Source organism: Mixophyes fleayi, chromosome 8 (genome assembly GCF_038048845.1).
Source record: "Mixophyes fleayi isolate aMixFle1 chromosome 8, aMixFle1.hap1, whole genome shotgun sequence".
Classification (NCBI taxonomy): Eukaryota; Metazoa; Chordata; class Amphibia; order Anura; family Limnodynastidae; genus Mixophyes; species Mixophyes fleayi.
In genome coordinates this window covers 18,390,362-18,412,004 of record NC_134409.1, presented here as the reverse complement: position 1 = coordinate 18,412,004, position 21,643 = coordinate 18,390,362, and the positions used below count along the sequence as shown (strand labels likewise).

The 21,643-nt window shown below is 39.3% G+C and overlaps 1 protein-coding gene across 1 annotated transcript in view; it reads left to right on the top strand.

Moving 5' to 3' along the window:
• COL24A1 (collagen type XXIV alpha 1 chain) overlaps positions 1 to 14,586 on the top strand; it is a 215,866-nt gene extending 201,280 nt beyond the window's left edge. Inside the window, exons 53-60 of the mRNA XM_075182027.1 lie at positions 1,304 to 1,339; positions 3,718 to 3,753; positions 5,117 to 5,143; positions 7,765 to 7,830; positions 8,696 to 8,864; positions 9,239 to 9,348; positions 10,077 to 10,286; positions 13,067 to 14,586. Of these exons, the coding sequence (XP_075038128.1) occupies positions 1,304 to 1,339; positions 3,718 to 3,753; positions 5,117 to 5,143; positions 7,765 to 7,830; positions 8,696 to 8,864; positions 9,239 to 9,348; positions 10,077 to 10,286; positions 13,067 to 13,210 (798 nt within the window). The 3' untranslated portion in view covers positions 13,211 to 14,586. The remainder of the gene's footprint in view (positions 1 to 1,303; positions 1,340 to 3,717; positions 3,754 to 5,116; positions 5,144 to 7,764; positions 7,831 to 8,695; positions 8,865 to 9,238; positions 9,349 to 10,076; positions 10,287 to 13,066) is intronic.
• Positions 14,587 to 21,643: the final 7,057 nt, after the last annotated feature.

Below are 21,643 nucleotides of genomic sequence, written 5' to 3'. Positions count from 1 at the left end.
ATCGGAGAGGCAGGAAAGATTCAGGAGGTCCACTGCGCTGTGAGACAGTAGGTAGCGCTAATGTACACCCAAGAGTGGGCACCTTGATGTGCACTGTGTAGACTATCCACATGTACCACACGTACGATGTTTAACTGTAAACATCAAGTGCATTTTACAAATGGGCTCCAAAGAAATATAAAACACACCTTGATACAACAAAAAAAGAAATTGAAAAAAATACAGATACGTAAGGGACAAGAGAAATTATAGAATCAGTAAAAATCAATACAAGAGACAATAAAGTAGCTACATAAGAAAACACAACTAGAACAAAGGAAACATTACAAAGAGGATGAGGAGATAGGAGGTAGATATGGCCAAACTTGTGAGAGCTTGCCAAGAAGATTAGGGTACTAAATGGAGATGATAGAGGTGGAGTGAGAGGGGCAGGTGGAGCGTCGGGAGGGAATTGTCTTAGGATGGGGCTGGGTAGGAAAGTATGACAATGGGTGTCTTGAGGGACTGTTTGAAAGATTCGAGGTTGAGGGTGAGGTCTGATTGGACGGGGCAAGGAGTTCCAAATGTGGGGAGCAGGAATATAGGGAATAATAGAAGGAACAATGTACCCATACAGTATGGACAGTGGTGTATGTGTAAGTCACACAGCCCTTTGCTTGGTATATGTATACAGAAATTTTTTCTTCGTAAGATGATTGCTGAGGCGGATGGCATTGACCACGGGGAATCTTTGCCTAGATTAGAAGAATCAGCCTTTGAGACGAAACCCATAGGAAATGCAAGGATATTTATTGCAAGAATAAGGCTAGTCACCCACAGGGAGGGGGGGGGGGGTTGGAGTCGATGTAACACGCTGCAGCAAATGCTAGTAAAGAGAGCATGCTCATTGCTCACAAATACAAGCTCAAGTACAAGTGGGTATGGCATCATTGGAACCAATAGGTTCCATTCCCTCCTTAAGGAATGTACCACAGCGCCATCATTTTTCTTTAATCTACATTCACAAGTATTACCAAATACACCCAGTAAATGAAATGACCAGACCGGTCGTAGGACCACAGAACTCCATTTCTGCAGTGCAGCCCTGGGATTGATGTGTTTGTTTCACTAACAAGCGCTAGGAAAATACATTGTACAACATCAAACGGTACATTCTGCATTGTGGACTTGGATGCATCCTATGTTAAGCATGTTGAACATGAACTTTCTCAGAAATGGATTAGGAAGTATTTTGCAATGTAACTCTATATCAATTATTGTGTCTGCCTTGTTACTTAATCAGATATTTATATTTACTTTTCAGGGAATTCGAGGTGACAAAGGCTCTAAAGGGGAAATGGTAAGAAAACGCTCTCAGATACTGGCCTGTATACTCAGATATTTGATATAAGAACTACATTATAATGTACTTTGTAACATTATTTATTCTTATGAATAGAAGTTTCCACATAGTGACAAAAGATATTTGGGATAATATGTGTTGTATTTTAGGTAGCAGTAATTTAACATAAAGAGTTCCATAAATATATTCAGTTGCCTTAGAGTTAAGAATAAGGCAAATGTGTTAAACCGTATTGCAAGGGAGATAAATTTAAAATGTGGGGACAGATTTAGAGTTGGAAGGCGGCATGTTGTAGCTCAACTCTAAATCGCAGTGTAAAAATAAAGCTAAATAATGCTGTCCAGTATTAGGGGGGAATTCAATTGGCCGCGTTACAGTAAAAAGTAACGCAGCCTGCGCACTATTACCGTTGATACGGTAATAGTGCACTTAAATACTGTTATTATGGTAGATTCATTTCCCTGAACAACGAGCAGAAAGCCGGGTTAAATTTACTGTAGTAACAGCAATAGATTTAACGCAGCGCTAATTAGGGAGGAATTGAATTCTCCCTTAGTGTACTATATGCAAAAGCAGCCAGTGTTTTCCCTGCATGCAGAAAAAAATACATGTAGTTTTATCCCTTGCATAGCAACAGAGTTTTTCCAGAAGCAAAATTTGCACCTTTTTTTTTTTGCTTTGCTCCTATCTGTAACTGAGGAGAGAATGCACGGGGGTGAATGACGTTAGAGTATGGCCACAGCAGCACAAATTCATTTCTACACGTCCGTGGGGGTGGCAGAGATCAGACCTTTTCACCATCCAGATGTAATTTATATGGAGAGATACCAATGTAAGGTGAAGCCCCTTTTGCGCCATCCGAGAATAATTTATAGCAAAACCATCAGAGCAAATATAACAATGTAAAATAAGAAAATCATTAAAAGTACAAATATGACACATTAAATAAAGGAAACTCTGATGTCCCCTCACTCTCCTGACTTCACTAAGACATAAATAAGGCTCCAAGGAGCAGTGTTTTAGAAGTAAATGTGCAAAAGTTGTAATTTATTAATGGGATGCTCCAAAAGTGGTAATAGGAAGTTTTGCTGCAACCACATAAGTAGTCCCACAACGTGTTTGCAGAGAAGCAGAAGGTGGAAGTGTGTTTATGTATGTACAAGTTGGTTAAATAGGTACCTAATAAGATGTACTGCACATCAGCATATTTATTATATATAATTGACCCTTATAAAGTCTATTGAGCATTCATTCATTCACATTCAGCATGACAGGTCTCTGGTATGGAAGCAATCAGTGACGCACTAGTGCTGTTAGGGAGCTCGCTGGGGGAGCATCATTTTATTAATGCAAAAAATATGTAATAATAAAACAGGAAATGATTCTCTTTCAGTATTGGTTTTAAATACCTTCAGGACATAGGTGCTTGAACGGGTTCAGACATACTTTATGACAACTTTAACTTTTGTATAAACAGTAGTTGAAGTGGAAATTTATGAGTGGTGGTACGGAAAATGTAAGTAAATGGAATGTGATAGTTTTACAATCACAGTAGTGGTGGTATGTCATACCACCGTATACACCCCCACTTCCACCACTGTGCATAAATGTACACATTTTGCTAATACCCAGGAGCAAAAGCAGGATTTCTCAAAGGGGGTTTCACAATCCTTGATTTCGGTAAAAAAAACGAAAAACATTTGTTGCAATAATAATAATAAAATTAGAAAAGTGCAATGCATATAAATGAAATAATGTATGTCAAATAAAATAAAAACATATAAAAGAAGAATGAGACATACAGTAAGTTGTACAGAACACCCACATTAATATTAACCTCGTTGTAAAGAAATCAATTCACCATCTTACCAAATGAATATAATACCTTGCTAAATAATACAACTCTACAAAATGAATACTAATCCCCCCCTCACATCCAATTAAGTAAAAAAATAAAAATACATTCATTGTTACACTTAATCACCCAGTGCCTCATATCACTCTCAGCAGCCAGGAAACTGCAGAATATCATTAGTACTTTTACTGTATTTTCTTTTGCCCTAGTCACAGAAACACTAGAGCCAAATTATCAAGGAACTATCCACTAGCGGCAAAAGTAAGAAAAATAATGGTGGCCATTTTGTTGAAGCCACAGTTAATTAAACCATAGGCAGATCCCCACAAAAATGGTTCTTAGACTTTAAACAGAGTTATAGTATTCAGTGCAGGAAGGAAACTGTTTCCTTCTTCTAAACAACAGAAGTGTTGTGGAAATGTAGGGTTATCTACAAAGTACATTCAGACTTGTTTTTATGCCATATTCATATATGAAGTAATGAAATATAATGCAATTTACTCTTTTTTTTTTTCTCCAGGGACCTCAAGGACCAAGAGGAAATCCTGGTCCACCAGTAAGCATCATATACTATATAATAACATTAATAATTTGGATTATAACAGTGTCTTCAGCTCACACCTGTTCATTGGGCCCTCTCCGCAACTCCCACTAAAGAAATAACCTGTGTTCTGTTTTTTTTTTTATAAATAGCTCCCATTAGATTTGAATGACATCCACAGATACAGCTGTACAGACACGTTACATGGCTGTAGGATGCGGTACTGTACTAGTTATTCATCTTCCCAGTAGGTCAGCAGGTGTGTTCTTAGCCTTACCAACCCTGACGCTATGCCTGAAACAAAAACTCCACAAATTCCTTGAATCATTTCCGCTAAAATCTCTATTTTCCACATTAGTGTGGGTTCAAGGAATAAAATACATTCACATTGATCCCGCAGCTGGCCCTTACAGCTAGATCTCATTCTGTGATATTTTTACTACAGTCAGTCACTATGAACCAACATCTTTATCTTATAATGCTACGCTTTGCATTTATGTTTGTGCTCTTATATTGCATATAAAAAAACAAGTGGGGTGGATGCACTTTGTTTCATATAGAGATGCAGTACACGGCAGGGGCCTGAATCAGAGTGAGACGTCCTTCCGTTTGCCTGGCGTCTCTTTGTGTTTTCTTGCCCTGCGCGCGTTCAGAAAGTGAGTGGACGCAACTGCAGTTATTCAGACCTGCGACTATTTGGCACTGGCGACTCCTTACTTCTGAAGGAGCGTGATGCGGGAGGGAAGGAATGTTCTGACGTAGACAATACACATTAAGGGCGAGTTTGAGCAATTGCAAGTTACATAAAATGCATTTTTTATTTACGTTTCGCAACTTTTTGAAGTGCTGAGCGAACTCGTGAAATCAAAACTGTAAAGTCCAAAAATGAAGATATCCTGAACACCACCGTCTACAGATCAAATGCAATATACGCCGACACACCAGTATTACGTGCTTAAAGATTAACTGAAACTAATATAATGTGATACCAGTTTTAGCTGCATTACACATTTTTGCTTTCAAACAAAACACACACATAGAGCTGGCAATCCATCGGCACATTCCCCCATTCTCACCATTTATCGTTCATTTCCCCTGCTCCCACAATTTGCCCTCTCTACACACTAATAGTGAACAAGTTATATATGCATGAATAGCCTGGGCAGCACCCACCACTGTCCCAGCCAGTGACCAATCTGTAGAGGTTCCTGAACACTACATGTTGCCGGTATTATTCTGTAAGGACAGTTATCATACATCTATATGTCTCTTATACTGCTGTCAGCAAAAAATTCAATTACAAATACCCAAATAGAGAAAATGATCTTAAACTATAAATATATTGAAATCTTAATAAATGTACTTTTTTACTTTATAGGGTCCACCGGGCGCACGCGGACGAACGGTAAGTCTAAAGGTCAACTATAGACCCAATTCAATTTTCATTGCAGCTTTTTTTAAAAAATGAGTTTAATTATATCCTCCCCCCTCAAATACAGTCATTGTGATAACCACAATTCTAAGACAATGTCTAATGTAGTGTTGATATAGGGCAAAAAAAGCACAAAAGGAACTACAATATGGTTATTATATATAGTGGAAGGGCGCAATGAAACAATAGAAAACAGACAGTACAACGATGAATGTTTAAAGCTCTTTTGGAGATAGTGGAAAATAATAATCAGATCGGCGTCACAGATGGAAATAAAAAAGCTGATTCTTACCCTAGAAATCCCTATTAATAGCGGCAATCCTCAGATGGTGACAATAGATGCCGTTCAAGTAAACGATATAGATGATAAGTCTGCTGTAGAAAAAGTCTCCGGACTCGTGCAGCCGCGTCTGAAACGCGGAAGTGACAGACTGACCCGCACAGGTACGGTGGCGGTAAAGGTTCAAAAGTGTAAGAGTGCAGAATGGTAATCCAACGCATTTCGTCCGAATAGGACTTTCTCAAGGCTGGGGGCGCCCCCACCCCCGACCGATCAATACTGCTGCTGAGCACTTTCAAGGGCCCCCTGGATGCCATAGGCCCCTGGGCTGTAGCCCAGTTAGCCCTATGGTTAATCCGGCCCTGCTTGTATTATAAGAAATAATCACAGTGAAATATAGAAATATTACAAGTCACCTCCACTCCGTGTATAAAAGCGTTTGTCCTGCGGCATTGTGGGGTCTTCAAGCTAGGTCTTCAAGTATGCGTTTCTCACATTATTTACTTGAGTCTGGCAATTAAAGTTGACATGACAAGTTCTCCAGCAATACAGAGAAGAGTAAAATAGAAATAATGACATTTATTATATTAAACAGTTGTTACAAAATTACTAAAACCTCAGTTTTTGACCACAGCAGAAAATAATAATATATATATGTATGTGTGTATATATATATATATATATATATATATATATATATATATATATATATGTGTGTGTGAAAAAGACAAACAGGCGCTTAGTGAACAATCAGAGATACCACGTGACAACGTGATTAATAATTAATATATCACATACAGTAGGCTGCTCCTCTACAACATCAAATTGCAGATGTAACACCTAGATAGAAACGACACAAAAAGTGAAGCGCCGGACATAGTGTGATACCATCAAAATAAGAGTCACATCCAGACACTCTAAGGTTGATAAAATAGGGTGATTCGTTTGTCAGAGGTTAATTCCCTCAGTATTTCAACACCTGATTTAGATGAGCTTCACCTCTTTAACAGGAGGTTAACATTTAAACTCCAAATACATTGGTAAAATAAGTATAGTGCGTGCGTGGTAGAGAGAGCCAATTTAGAAGACAATACAATGATTAGCCTCTCAAGGGTACATTCCCCCAGACTTTGAATACTTTCTTAAACAGGAACTACACAACTAAACTCCCTATAAATAGAGTCAATAATGCGTGCATGAAAGACAGGCTTAATATAGGATATATTCCAATTTAATTACAGCCTAGATCCATAAAAAGCAATAAAATGCCCGTACATCGGGTAAAGTAAAACAGGCTTATCTGTATAGAAAGCGCTTGCAGCGGTCCCCTCAGATAAAATAGGATGATTCGTTTGTCAGAGGTTAATTCCCTCAGTATTTCAACACCTGATTTAGATGAGCTTCACCTCTTTAACAGGAGGTTAACATTTAAACTCCAAATACATTGGTCAAATAAGTATATATATATATATATATATATATATATATATATATATATATATATATATACATACACATACATACATATACATACTGTGCAACTAGGCGACAAGATAAAACAATTCCATCTCTATTTTTTTTAACCGCTTAATAAAATACATTTCTAAAAGCTCTAGAGATGGAGGAATCACATTCCTGCACAACCCTCCATTTCCAGACCCCAGCTATTGATGGAGGGTCAGCAACAACAAGTGTTCAATTGTGAACGTTAAAAAAAAAACCTTGGGGTGGATTTATCACACCGTCTATAAAGGAGAAGTGGGGTGTTGCCCATAGCAACCAATCAGATTCTAGCTATCATTTATCTAGTGCATTCTAGAACATGGTAGCTAAAATCTGATTGATTGCAACTTTTAATTTTTAGAATCTACCCCCTTGAATAAAGTTACATATTTGGTATCCCTATACCCCTGAGTGTCGGGGGCAAAAATATTTGAGGGTGATCATTTTGGGAGTGCTCTAAATACTCGTATAAGTAATTGTGAAAAATGATGGAAAAATATTATTTGTGAATTTTGTCTGTTTTTCCTTAAATATCAATATATCACCAAAAGAAACTCCTAAATGTTCAAAATAAAGAATATAAACTGTTTATAATTAACTTATTCCCAGTAAAAACATGCAGTGCACAACAATGCACATGGGTTTGGTCTGGAAGCAGTTAGGCATGGCGAGCAGACGAGGGAACATATAACCAGTATTAGATACATGACCATTACATCTTCCAGCAGGGCGCACTGCCTTTATGACCTGATTTTCTATGTACAGCAGTTATTGTCTTATTTATAGATTGTCTTGTCATTTCATTACATAGAAAATGCTGGACATGAACTCTGCTATTCAGGCCCTGATGGAATCTCACGCAGCTCTGCAGATGGAGGTAAGGTCATTTTCATCTTGTACTAAGCGCATCCATTCTCTGCACGCAGTGGGCGCAGACATATGGGCCTGATGCTGAGTCGAAATGACGTCAGTTTGCATAAAATAAATTCAGAGTTTGTATGTTCTCCTTGTGTTTGCGTGGGTTTCCTCCGGGTGCATCGGTTTCTTCCCACACTCCAAAAACATACTGGTAGGTTAATTGGCTGGAGAGGGAGAGGGACAGACTAGGGTCAGTGTGTATGGCAGGGACTGAGATGAGCGAGTTCTCTGTACAGCGCTGCGGAATTAGTGGCGCTATATATAAATAAATGATGATGATGATAATTTAACATTGAGTCTATTTGTGAAACAATAATTGGTGCTCAGATGTACAGTAGTCATAAAAGAAATCTTGAATAGTATAATTGAATTAGAATTGGCATAACTGTATAATTCTGTTAAACAAAAACGCAATGGTTATAAACACAAAATGGTTTGTATAGATATCTATAGATATATATATATATATATATATATATATATACTGTACATAAATAAAAAAAATTCTACCAATAATGGTCAATTTTGTAGTGCAGCTTACAAAATGATGGCAAATTGGTTGCTATAGGCAACAATACCTTTTTGCACAGAATTCTGTACAAGTGTTTTAGAAATGACAAACAAAATGTTTCTTAGATTTTAATTCTTCTTTTTCTTTTTTTTTCCCCTACAACATCTGTCACCCCTCTGAACTATCTTTTGCATGAACACACTAATACTTCTGTTTGTTTCTGATTGGTGCGCTCTTACCGCACTTTCCACGCCGCATGGCTGTTAATAATCTCATGCTCTGATCGACATTTAACATTGCTACTAACATGCAGAGCTATCAGAATACTGAAGTAACAATACTAGATTTTAGCGCAGAGATCTTTAAAACACTTCACTACCTGACGGATTTAATGCACAGTATAAAAAATCCACCTGGGACCCGGGAGAATCCAGCTCGTATGTGTCGCGACCTGATTAACTGTGAACGCAAAGTGGCAGACGGTATGTACAAAAGCGTCTTTTATCATTGAAAAGATCAAAGACAATCAATTAAATCATATGTCCCTATAAACACAGTTTACAGTAATCTGTAAATGTTTTTTCTTCATAAAGCTCATAAAATAGGTACGTTAGTAAAATCTTTTACTAACGTGGTACTACAAGTTTAAACTGCCTTTCAGCCACCCTACTGACCCTGACCTGCACTTGCATAAACAATATCTGGCCTTCCCTCCTTCTAATATACATATCCCTGTTGTATAATAATTGATAACCATTTCTGGACTTGACAAACATATAGTGCAATATTTAATTTCTGTCTATGTCCTTGAAAGTCACACAGTGGTTACATTTTCATTGTGTTTTCTGTCTTCCAGGAAAATATTGGATTGATCCAAATCTTGGATGCCCATCAGACGCTATAGAAGTATTGTGTAATTTTACAGCTGGGGGGCAGACATGTTTATCACCCATCACTGTGACAAAGGTATTGTGAAACCCATCAAAGAAAAAAAGAAATGCATATAGACTCCCCAAAATCTATACCACACATCCAAGTATTCATTAAAAGAATGAAATATTTATTAGCACCCAACATACATAAATTAATAATCCACCTAATGGACCTCTTACTTGCCCAGTGTACTAAAGTCTTGGCACATGCACGGACTTATGGCCATGCAGGCACAATGACAGAACCTTGGAGTGAGTTCTTTCACTGTTCCGGGGTGATGGGGACATCCACTTGTCCCGGGAACGTACTTGATAAATTGCTCTGAAATGTTATTTCTTATCATAAATAGGCCCCACAGTTTGCAAATGCCAACCGCAGAGAGCAGACCCATAAGTGTGCGTATGATGCCAGATTATTCTACAAGTTATGGATTTCCAACCAAAACTGAACCTTATGTACAAAGAGCCACAAAGGATAAGAGTGAAGAATTCAGCACTTAGTATTATAGATACATATAACAACAATGTTATGTAATATGATCCTAAAGAAACCTTAGATATATTCCTTGGCTGAGGGAAAGTCTACAGCTACAAGAACTCCATTGTTTCAGACTATTCTTATTTTAGTGTGGCCACAATTATCATCTGTACATTATATGCAAGGACATATGATATGATTTCCATAAAGCGTTACACATGTAAGCTGCCAATACTTATATTTGTCATTGAAAGTATTAACTCCTCTTTTTTTATGGAAACCAGCTGGAGTTTGGTGTGCGCAAAGTACAGATGAATTTTCTCCATTTGCTGAGTTCAGAAGCCGTTCACACCATTACTATCCACTGCCTGAACACGCCGGTCTTAGGGACGCAGATTGGTGGAGAGACAGCGCTTTCCTTCAAAGGATGGAATGGCCACAAGTTTGAAGGAAAAAAATTACTTGAAAGAAACGTGCTTCTAGATGAATGCAAGGTGAGCCAGTACGTTATACTATATAGAACGGCGCCTCTTGTCACCATGACAGATATATCAAGGCAAGGCTCAAAGCATATCTTCATGTTTATGCTATATGGAAGTCATGTATTCAGTTAAACTACAAATAATGCAATTAGTGGCAAGTATCCATAATTTATGATTGATGTTAATTTAAACTGGACGCACACATGTAGATTTCTTTGGCCAGTAAGGGTATTCTTAACCAAATTGTCTGATCATTACACCATATCGGGCCCCTTTTGCAGCTCAAAAGCCAATCAAGTTGGACTGGAATAAATCCGTCAGATTGGTAAATCGGGTCAGCCACTTAGCTAATTTGGGACATATGTTAGGTCTGTGACTGACCCAGAAATGGAGGGTAGGGCAGATCCGCCAGATTCAGAGTGTATGGCTAACCTTAGAGAAATCTGCAGCAACACCATCACAAATCTTGTCCTATATATCGTAAGATAATATATTGTATATATTGTAGAGAACAATGTATAGCAACCATATACATATAACATATTTATGAAGCATGATGTCATTTGTTTTTTTCTATTGGCTTTGTTTCTTAAGGACTACTATAGTGAAAATGAACTAATAATAGCTTAAAAGTCAAAACACTGACATCACAATTCATGAAAATGCAGCCTATCAATTCACTATGAACAAGGGCCTCATGAATATTTATTACAAACCGCCTTAGTGATGTCACTAGCTCCTAGTGAATAGGCTGTATGCCCATGATATTGGTTCAAGCCACACATTGGCTGCTTCCACTGTGTGTATACAACTAGACCACATTAAAGTTTGATCATCTTTCTCATATATACAATATATATATATATATATATATATATATATATATATATATATATATATATATATATATATATACATACATATATACCTTCTGGTGTGGTATATAGGACTATAACAATACAATAAAGGGATTACACCATATATAAGTTCCCAGTCATATCTGCGTACCAGATGAATTGGCTAGATGTAAAGTCAGCTGTAAGAGGTGTCCAACTAACTTAAATCTGCCAGATTTGCGGCAGAGAATTTCAGTTCCGATGAGGTTGAGAAGCTGACAAGCTTGAAAGCGTGTAAAGTCTCACTTGATTTTTGGAGCACCGCATCTCTGAAACTTATTGACTGGGAACTTATACATGGTGTAATCCGTTTATTGTATTGTTATAGTCGTAAATACCACACCAGAAGGCGCCGTCCTTCTTCTTCCCATTTCCTTCAAATTATTTCCGGATTTACCGTCCGGTTTTTGGAGGGTGGCTGACATACATAATTGTGGAGGTGTTTTAAGTTAAGATTATTAATACGTATTTCATAGATCCAAATATCAGGTTAAGCGCCATATAGATATCTTGATTTACTGTTATCACAAATATATATATATATGCCTCCCTCTCTCCCGTTCTGCCTCACTCTCTCTTCCTCCCTCTGGAGGTCTACCTCTCTCTCTGTCTTCCTCTTCCACCCTCTCTCTCTCTCTCTCTCTCTCAAACTTCCTTCCTCTTTCCCATTCTTCCTACCTCATCGTCGTCTCTCTCTCTCTCTCTCTCTTCCTCCATCTCTCATTCCTGCTCTTCATCACTCTCTCCCGCTCTTATTCCCTTTATCTCGCTCTTCCTTTCTCTTTTTCTCTCTTCCCCTTCCTCTCTCAAACTCCAAACCTGGTCTAACTCTTTCTTGCTCCTGCTCTTTCTCCCTCTCTCTTCCCCTCTTGCTTTTCCTCCTTCTCTACCATTCCTCCCTTTCTTCCTCACTCTCTCTCACTTCTTCCCTCTCTCCTGTTCTTCTTCCCTCTCTTTTCCTTCCTCTAAATTAGTATTACTCGCTCTTCCTTTCTCCCATTCTTCCTCCCTCGTGCTCCTATTCCCTCTTCCATTCTCTCTCTCTTTTTCCCTCTCTCTAACCTGGTCTAACTCTCTCTTTCTCCTGCTCTTCCTTCCTATCTCCCATTCTTCCTCCCTCTCTTTCTCACTCTTTCTCTCTTCTTTCCCTCTCTCCCTATTCTTCCTCCCTCTTTCTCTACCTTTTCTAAACTGGTCTCTCTCGCTGTTCCTTACTACCATTCTTCCTCTCTATCTCTCTCTACTACTCTTCCTCCCTCACGATCTTATTCCATATCTCTCTCCCTCTTTTCCTATCTTCCACTTTTCCTATCTCCCTCTTTCTCCTTCACTCCCGCTCTTCCTCCCTCTCTCCCTCCCTCACAATCTTATCGCATCTCTCTCGCACAGTGGCTCAGTGGTTAGCACTTCTGTCTTACAGTACTGGGGTCATGAGTTCAATTCCCGACCATGGCCTTATTTGTGTGGAGTTTGTATGTTCTCCCCGTGTTTGTGTGGATTTCCTCCCACAGTACAAAAAAATACTGGTAGGTTAATTGGCTGATAACAAATTGACCCTAGTCTGTGTGTCTGTCCCTGTCTGTCTGTCTGTCCCTGTCTGTGTGTGTGTGTGTGTGTGTGTGTGTGTGTGTGTTAGGGAATTTAGACTGTAAGCCCCAATGGGGCAGGGACTGATGTGAGTTCTCTGTACAGCGCTGTGAAATTAGTGGCGATATGTAAGTAAATGGTAATAATAATAAAATCACTCTCTTCCTCTCTCTCTCTAACCCGACTTAACGCCCTCTCTTCCTTTTTCCGATTCTTCCAGGTATCAAAAGTGTCAAATAATCTTATTGTCTACAGTACAGGATACACTGACCCTTTGTGATGTCAAAGTAAATCCTCTCTTTCTTACAGATACAGGACGGCAGCTGGCACAAGACACAATTCACGTTTTACAGTCAAGAGACGAACCAACTTCCAGTCGTTGACATCTCCAAGTTTTCTCCTCCCCAGAAAGGACAGCATTATTTGGAGAACGGTCCAGTGTGCTTCCTCTGAATTGTTTAGGTGACTGGGGGCAGCTGCTAAGTTTCAAGTCTCTTTTTATAAAGAGCATTAAAAATAAAGGAAGGTAGCAGTGTGGCAACTGCGTGATATAATACAAAATCAATGTGTCGGTTTTTCTAAAGAAGCCGGAAGAGACTTCCTCCTAAGAAGGACATATGGCATTTAAAAATAAATAAAAGAACTTCAATATTGATAGAGTATTTAATTTTTTTTAATCTTTTTTTTTTTTTTTAAATAAATCTTTGAAACAAGAACTTTATCTGTTCATGAACAAGTGAAAAGCACTGTACAAGTCACCTTCGAGGAAGCAGTCAGCTTGTTGAGGAGCAGTACTGGTTACTACTCTGAGAAGTGCAATAATGTGTTTTGAAAGTGAATTTTCCTAATCATTTACTCCTCTGTTGAAGGAGAGAATCAACACATGCCCTGCGACAGCAAAGGGAGGAAACACTAAGTTGGATTCTGGTCCTTTGTGGACGTATACCTCTTACTAGATGGTACCCTACCTCTTCCATGTTGCCTGGTGCTCTTAATAACACAAGGTGCTAACCGCATTAGTTGAATCATACTGGTTGCTTCCCCCTGTATGTACTGGCTACATCAACTGTTCTACCATATGATATATTTTAATTTGTTCATTCATACATTTCAGTAGACATTTATTTATGTGAAAGGATTGAACTATTTTTGTGATAGCCATACACAGCACAATGTACGTGGTGCATATAGAACGTTTATGTGTTGTTATTGTAACAAACGTTGCAGAACGAGCTTCGACTTGTTTGGGATGTACTTTATTTTTTATTTTCCGGACATCCAGTGGCTTCCCTGTTGTTATAGTGTGTATATATTTTGTAACATTTATTGAAAATTTTAATACAGCGGATATTTTAAAAAAAATGCTGATGTTAAGTTATGAAAAATTGTAATCGGTTCGGAAGTTTAGAAGACGTGTTTTGCAATATTAATAGGTGCTATTTTTATTTAATTCAAAATTGTTTAAAAAATATAAAATATCCATGTTTTAGTAAAAAAAAAAAAAAAAAAAGTTGCAGAAAATTATGTTAAATTGGCTTTCAGTTGCTAACAGCTTCTATCATTTTTGTTTCCGTTTCTATATTTTTAATCTTTCACCATAAAATAAAGTTTTTTCAGCTCTGACGTGTTCTCTTACCACTGTAATAAAAAGACCTGCCTTAGTGTTACCTAATAAAACAGTGCTGTACCCTACAAGGGTTTGTTTCTCTGTAGTTTGTGCTGGCATCCTTAGTAATGTAGTCGGTAGGTTGTTGAATTATATTTTGCAGTGTTTATATATGTTTATAACGCTGGTCCCACTGGGGTTTATAAGGACTTATTAAAGAGTTTTTCAAACATAGACAGCAGAATAAGTGCTTAATTTCACCCATTGTTCTTAGTGGGATGCAGTTGGGGTTAATCGGCATTGGGCAATACTTAAACCATGGCCACTCATTTCGCATACTTTCTCCTGCTTGGTATTTTTACAATAAAACAAAAAATACCAATACTTCATAAACTCCAGGCAGGCTAATGCAGTAGAGGTGGAGCAGAAGAACAGGTATGGAGACAAGAGGGAAGAGGGCCCTGCTCATATGAGCTTACATCCTAAGGAAGGGTAAACAAAACAGGCATAAGGGGAGGCAGTTGAAGTATGGGGGAGAAAAGGGGGCTGGGAGGAGAAAGGGGAGAACGAGCGGCGAAGATGAGGGGGTTAAGTGGATGGTTGGTAATCTTTGAGGAACAGGTGAGAGTGAGTGCTCGTTTGAAGGAGCACAGATTAGGAGAGAGACGGATGGAGCGAGGGAGGTCATTCCAGTGATGGGGGGGGGGGCCTCCCGTGAGAAGCCTTGGATTCTGGAGTGGGAAGTGGTGATTAGAGTGTAGGAGAGGCGGCGGTCATTGGATGAGCGCAGGGAGCGGGCAGGAGTGTGAATGGAGAGGAGGTTAGAGATATAGGGGGCAGTAGAGTTGGAGAGAGCCTTGTAAGTGGTGGTAAGGAGTTTGAAAAAGATTCTGTAGAGGAAGGGGAGCCAGTGTAAGGCAAGGCAGAGAGGGGAGGCAGAGGAGGAGCGGCGTGAGAGGAAGATGAGTCTTGCAGCCACATTGAGTATGGTATCCACTTATACGTTCATATTCTTCCCCATACCCACTCCTAATTGCAGAGTTATTTAGAAGAAAGATCCCTGCTTTAGACCATGTAAGGACTATTTCAGATGACAGGTCCAGAGGTAAGGTCGTATTGCTCCATAAGAGAATTACAGGAGACGGCCACGGGGATAGGTTATAGACCTCCTTGCAGCAGGACCAAATAGCTAAAGAAAGCCGAATGATTGGTTGGGATCAGGTCTAAGAGACAGCACCAAACGCTGCAGACTCTATGTCAACACACACTCTTGTATTCGGGGAGGAGTGCCATTGACCGCACAGTGCCAAGAGGGCTGCGAGGATGCTTGAAAAAGTTAGAGATGCCCAAGCCACATGAACCTGAAGGTTTCTGAAGGATCCATGCTTGGATGCAAGGTTTTCTCCTGAACCAGATAAATCACATAACCAGGTTCTGCAGAGAGAAGAGGACTACAGCAGGGACTGTTTGGAAATGTTTGGAAGAGGTAATGCAGTCTAGGCAGAATCATCATCTTGATGTAAGTTATGCGGACAATCCAGTAAATGATCATATTGTTACATGCGGTCAAGTCGTCCGTCACGCAGTACAGTAAGGGAGGATAGTTTGCTTGGTAGAGAGACTCTATATATCTATATCAGTTACTAAAATTGCCAAACACTTGCTCTTGCTGTTCTACTATTTGAAGGGGAAATTAAGTTGCATCAGTTGTTTTCTTTTCGGCGGTATGAATAGATCTAATATTTCATTTTTGACCGCATTTATTTTGATATCGATAGGGTTTAGAACTGCTGGACTTTGCTGAAAACATTTTGTAGAGAAATCAATGGATTGGTTATGAAGAGGAGGATGTCTTCAGCATGAAGGACTATTTTGTGGTTACTGGAAGCCACCTTCGTTCCTGAGATATCTGGGCTTGACCTGATCATAACAGTCATGTGTTCAATTGTCATAGCGAAAAAACATTTTTTTAGAATTAGGCGATGAGGCACCTTCAGTGGAGAGTTTGGGGAGTTTATCTAAATGCAGGTAGTCATCAGTCACAGAATAAATATCTGAGCTTGAAGGGTGGGGTATAGCTAGACTGCATAGTTTAGAATTAAAAGTGTGAAATTCCGTAGCAATTAGCTCTGTATTATCGATAGACTGACCAGACAGGTATACGGCAGATAGAGTTTCTGGCTTTGTTTTTGTCTGGCCTTCTTTGTCAAAGAGGAGTCCTCCTTGTCTCTTTTCCTAAAAAAAAAAAGGCAGTTACATTTTATATGCTCATCTCAGCTGGTTTATTTTACCTTAACATGTGGACTGCACTTTTTGTTCCACAGATTGTGACTGACACATATGTGAAATAGCACATACTGAAAAGTGGATCAAGTTGAGAAGTCTGATTAGGACTGAGGCAGTTTTACAGCAGTAGCATGAAAGGCAGGAAGCTCACGGTCCTCCTCCATTTCACTCACTACACTTATTACAATTAGCCAAAATATTAGACCAGGAACTGATGCAATTTATGTTTGTGGAATCCTCAGTGTTCTCATAGATCATGGAGTGTTCATAGCCTAGGTGGAAGATCCCCAGTAGGCACTATCTTTTTATAATCAATCTTGTTTACCATGTGGATGTAGGACGGCTACATCCACATGCCGTACAATCCACTGACATGTGTAGCTGTAGACATGGTGGTGGTGACTATATGACAGTAAATGTCCGCTCGGTAACTACTCTGAGCTGTAAAAAGGAACTTAGCCAAAGGTGGCAAAGGGAGAAACAGCAAAACCAGCGTTCAGCGTGACCATCGACAGCAATAATGTCAGGAAACAAGACCTATGCAAAGAGAAAGTCCCACACGATTTCCAATGTTTTATTTATATTACAAAATGTTATTAATCACTGGCTTAGCCCCAGGGCAGTCCAAGCAACAGACAATGGGATTTATATTGTGACTGCATGAAGTTGGGGTTAACTAACCCACATTTCCTGCTTTGCTCATATATCCAATATTATTGTAACTTTTATATTTTTTTGAAGTGTTAAGATGTCCAAAACGTTTTATCTGAGACATCTGCTTTCACTTTTAGCGATTCTACACACAGCCCAGAACATGTTACATATTCTTCAGGTTAGGAACAAATTTCCATTGCACATGTAGAGAACTGAGGTTCCCACCAAACGGAATAGCACTTTCAATATGCTTATGTAGCTTCGTGGGCAAAAAAACAAAGCACACAGGATGCTGGATGGATGAAACTAATGCCAGCTTTTGAAGAGACTGGCTTCCAATACAGTAAGTGGGAATGATGATATTATTAATCTGATAATCCCTGATATATTCCTCTTTCAAAACTCTTTAGGCCCTATGCAGCACAACAATGGCAATACAGGAAACGATAATGCTGATTGTACTGTTGCTCTTGGTAGTGATGAAATAGTGGCGATGGCTGGCACTAAGTTACAGTGCTTGAGAAATTATATTTGTGCCAAGTCAATAGGTAAACAAGACCATTACCTTCTTACCATTAAACTAGATCCTCACTTCAGGCATAAACGAGGGATTTGTTTCCCGGACGCCTGTGATGTGGGATATAGTGGACCTGGTTCATGTTCGGATGTAAGTTCATTTGCATGCAGTATCTTGAAACAAATAGTTCTGTGCATACTCAGAAACGGACCTTACACAAATGAACGCAAAAAATGCTCATGTTCCGTGTTCTTTTTAAAACTGCAACTAGCACGCAAATTGCATTCCAATTTGAATCTGGCCCAGTGTGTCCAAAATTAAGAAATTGTGTAGATGTCATAAGAAAAGTAGAATGAGTTCAAATTAGATGACAGCCAGAAGACCTAATCATACCCCAACTGGTAGTAGTAGTAGTAGTAGTGGTGGAGCCGATGGCAGCAGCAACATTGACATTGGCAGTGTGCTTGGGACCAGAAGAGCTACTTCTGTTTGACTATTAATGCAAAAGCTACTTGTGCTAGATCCTTCTCCAGCATCATCCAGCTCTGAGAGTTGTAACACAGCAAAAATGGTTAATGTATTCCAGCACTATTTTGCTGTGCCATGAAGTTACCAGCTGAAGCAAGCGAAGCTGGTTATTTAATGCCTGAGCTATTGTTCTGGCAGTGTGCAATCAGAAAGTGTTTTAGTACAGCTGGTGGTATTATAAACAGATTATTGCGCCAATCTGACTACTGACAGTGTCCAGAATTATCTTATTATAATGACAACTCTTACCCATATGACCAGTATTGGATTCCAGATACATACTAGGTCCCTAAACCCAATGAAGGTGATTATTTTGTCCTTTTGACATACACAGTAAGCAAAATATTGAAAACATTTAATTTTTAAGGGCTGAAAAACATAAGGGCTAGGGGTCATAAGCAATCCAAACCATACTCTTGGATCAATCATATAAATCAATTTTTGGACAGATTAAAAGCCTAGTTGGCCATCACTCAAAGGAATGTAGCTGATGTAATGGTACTTTGCAAAATTCAAATGAGCCACACAAGTGGAACAAGCTGACTTACACATTGGTGGTATTAAAAGATTTAAGAGCACCTTTCTCGGTTTAAGGCCTGGTGGGAGAAGGGTATCAGGTTGTAGGGTGACGTTTTGCACAGTGATCAATGTATCCCAATGTAGCTGCTGCACGAGAAATTCAACTTCCCAAATATTAGTCTATTTGTTTATTTCCAAGTGAGACACTATGTCGACTCCCTCCCTAAACCTGATATTACAAGACTCTTAACTCCCCCTTGGAATATCTTATGTGTGAATTCACCTGTGCAACGGGGTATCATTTCCAACTTTTACAATATGCTCACATTCTACAATCTGTCATTCCCATTCATGAACTACGGTGGAGGCTGATCTGGGCGGTCCACCAGATGAGGACACTTGGGGAAAGAGTTTCCAAGACTTCCATTTCCTACCTCGTTAAGGAAAATGCCTATAAAATTTTCTATCGCTGGTACATGGTCCCTACCCGGCTGAAAAGGATTTATGGGTCCACTTCCGACTTATGTTGGAGGGGTTGTGGGGAACAGGGATCCTTTCTCCACATCTGGTGGATTGCCCAAAAATCGCTTCTTACTGGGATGATGTAGCCGCTCTGATCAGTGAGGTCACTATGGTCCAAGTTTCCAAGTGCATATGGTACTTTCTCCTGGGTTCTCCTATAGAGATCATGGCAAATACCTGGATAAAAACTGTCTATTCAGATCCTTAACGCAGCCAGATGGCTTGTCGGGAAACACTGGAAAAATCCAGACCTTCCCCACCAGACAACATCTCCTCAATAAAATCTGGTATTTGGCAACTATTGAAAATATGTCAGCATATTTAAATAAGAAAACCCACAAATTATCCCAAATTTGGGGCGATTGATTCATTTACAATAGCTCATCTGCTCCCAGACCACTGCCTGACCAAGATCAGAATATCTCAGCTCTCTTCCTATAAACAGGACTGGGTAGGCCAAGCTCTACTCTATTATTTTATTTTCATTACTAGGTAGGATAACAAATGCTTTACTGGTCTAGCTGGCAGACGGGGGTTCTAGGCTTGGTCTCATCACCCCCCCTTCCTTTCTTCATTCTCCCATATATAACTATTGCATACACCAATATACTACTTTATGCCTCACTCAGGTTATCTGCTTTCAGCTGGTATTATACGTCCACCTCTGTACAATATACATTTGCTCTATCCAAGAATTATGTACCTTCCTTATTTAACTCTCGAGTTATCACCCTGTGTTTACCTGCCCGTGTTCATGTGGAATATTTGTGTATTGCATACCAAAATTTATAAATAAGGTTGTTAAAAGAAAAAAGAAGAGCACCCCCCCCCCCTTCCTTAGCAGCAGCGATCATTTATTGCTAGTTTAGACAAACCGTACATTGCAATGACTAGCTGCTGGGAAGTTTATATATCCTATAGAGTCTAAATAGCTAATGCAAGGATCTGCACTGTGCAGCTGTAGTCATCCAATCAAACCCATAGCCAAATAAACAGGGATGCCCAGGCTTGCATAGCCTACTTTGGTCAATGGAAGTCCAGAACTTAAATTTGGTCCTGAATTGTCAAAGCTATGGCCATCGCAACAACCTCAGTGACTCGTGTTTGCAAATAAATACTGCTGGATTCTAAAATGGTTTATGCAAATATTACTTCAGTTTCAAATTAATGCTTAGTTATCTTTCACATTCAGAGTTATAGGCATACAATATGAGGGTCCAATGAAAATGATCAGACTTTTATTTGCCATTGTTGCACTATTGAAGAAAAAACTGAAATGGCAACAAAATAGTAAAATATGGAGGTTTCGATTGAACAAACGGACAAAAGGATCAGGAGGGCAAGGAAGGAAAGTAGGATAAAATATTTACATGGAGACAGGGTCTAATGTCATCCCAGGTAAATTTTAGTCTGATAATGAATCCAGAGGTTCAGGTGCTTGTACAGGCCTTCGGGTGACCACATGAGTCTCCAACTGGAGGAGTACAGCGGCGTGGTACACAGCCATATGCTGGTATAAGGCCAAGCGGCATCTATCTGTATCCTGCTCACCTTTGGAGAAATCCGTGACCAAGTGGTCTATCCAGGGTAAGCAAAATTGCTGCTCTCTTGCCTCTTCCTATCCCTCTCTGACCCTGTGTTCTCTATGGTGGCTGTGGCAACTCTATACAAAGACCCAGGATCACCACATGGGACTGGCACCTATGCCTACTGCCATGCTCAGATGAATAGGAGCATATCTTCCTAAGTTCCCGCTGGAGAGGTGCTGACTAAGGAATTACCTGCACATAGATAGATAACATAAATACAGTAGGATAGGTAGGTTAACTGAGCGTCATAAAATACTGTATTATTTAAGATTAGGCAACTTATTAATTATTATTAGTAGAAGTAATTCAATTGTTTTAATTAACATTACAAATATAGACATCACACAATGTCCAGTTTACTAATATAGAGGAAATGAATGATTCTTGCTCAATCTGTGAGACTGCCTTAACTGCCTTAAAGATAATCTTTTCTTTAAAATCACTCACTGTTAACACTGTGCCATCCTCCTGACAGCCACATCATGGCCGCATCTCTTTTCCAACGTGTGATAAATACCAGATGTAGATTTCCGCCATCCACAACATGGCCGCGCCTCCTTCCCAACTATGATAGTTACCAGGAGATGTTCGCCATCCACAATATGGCTGCGGTTCCTGCTCAACGCATGATGATTACCAGAAGGAGATATATGCCATCCACAACA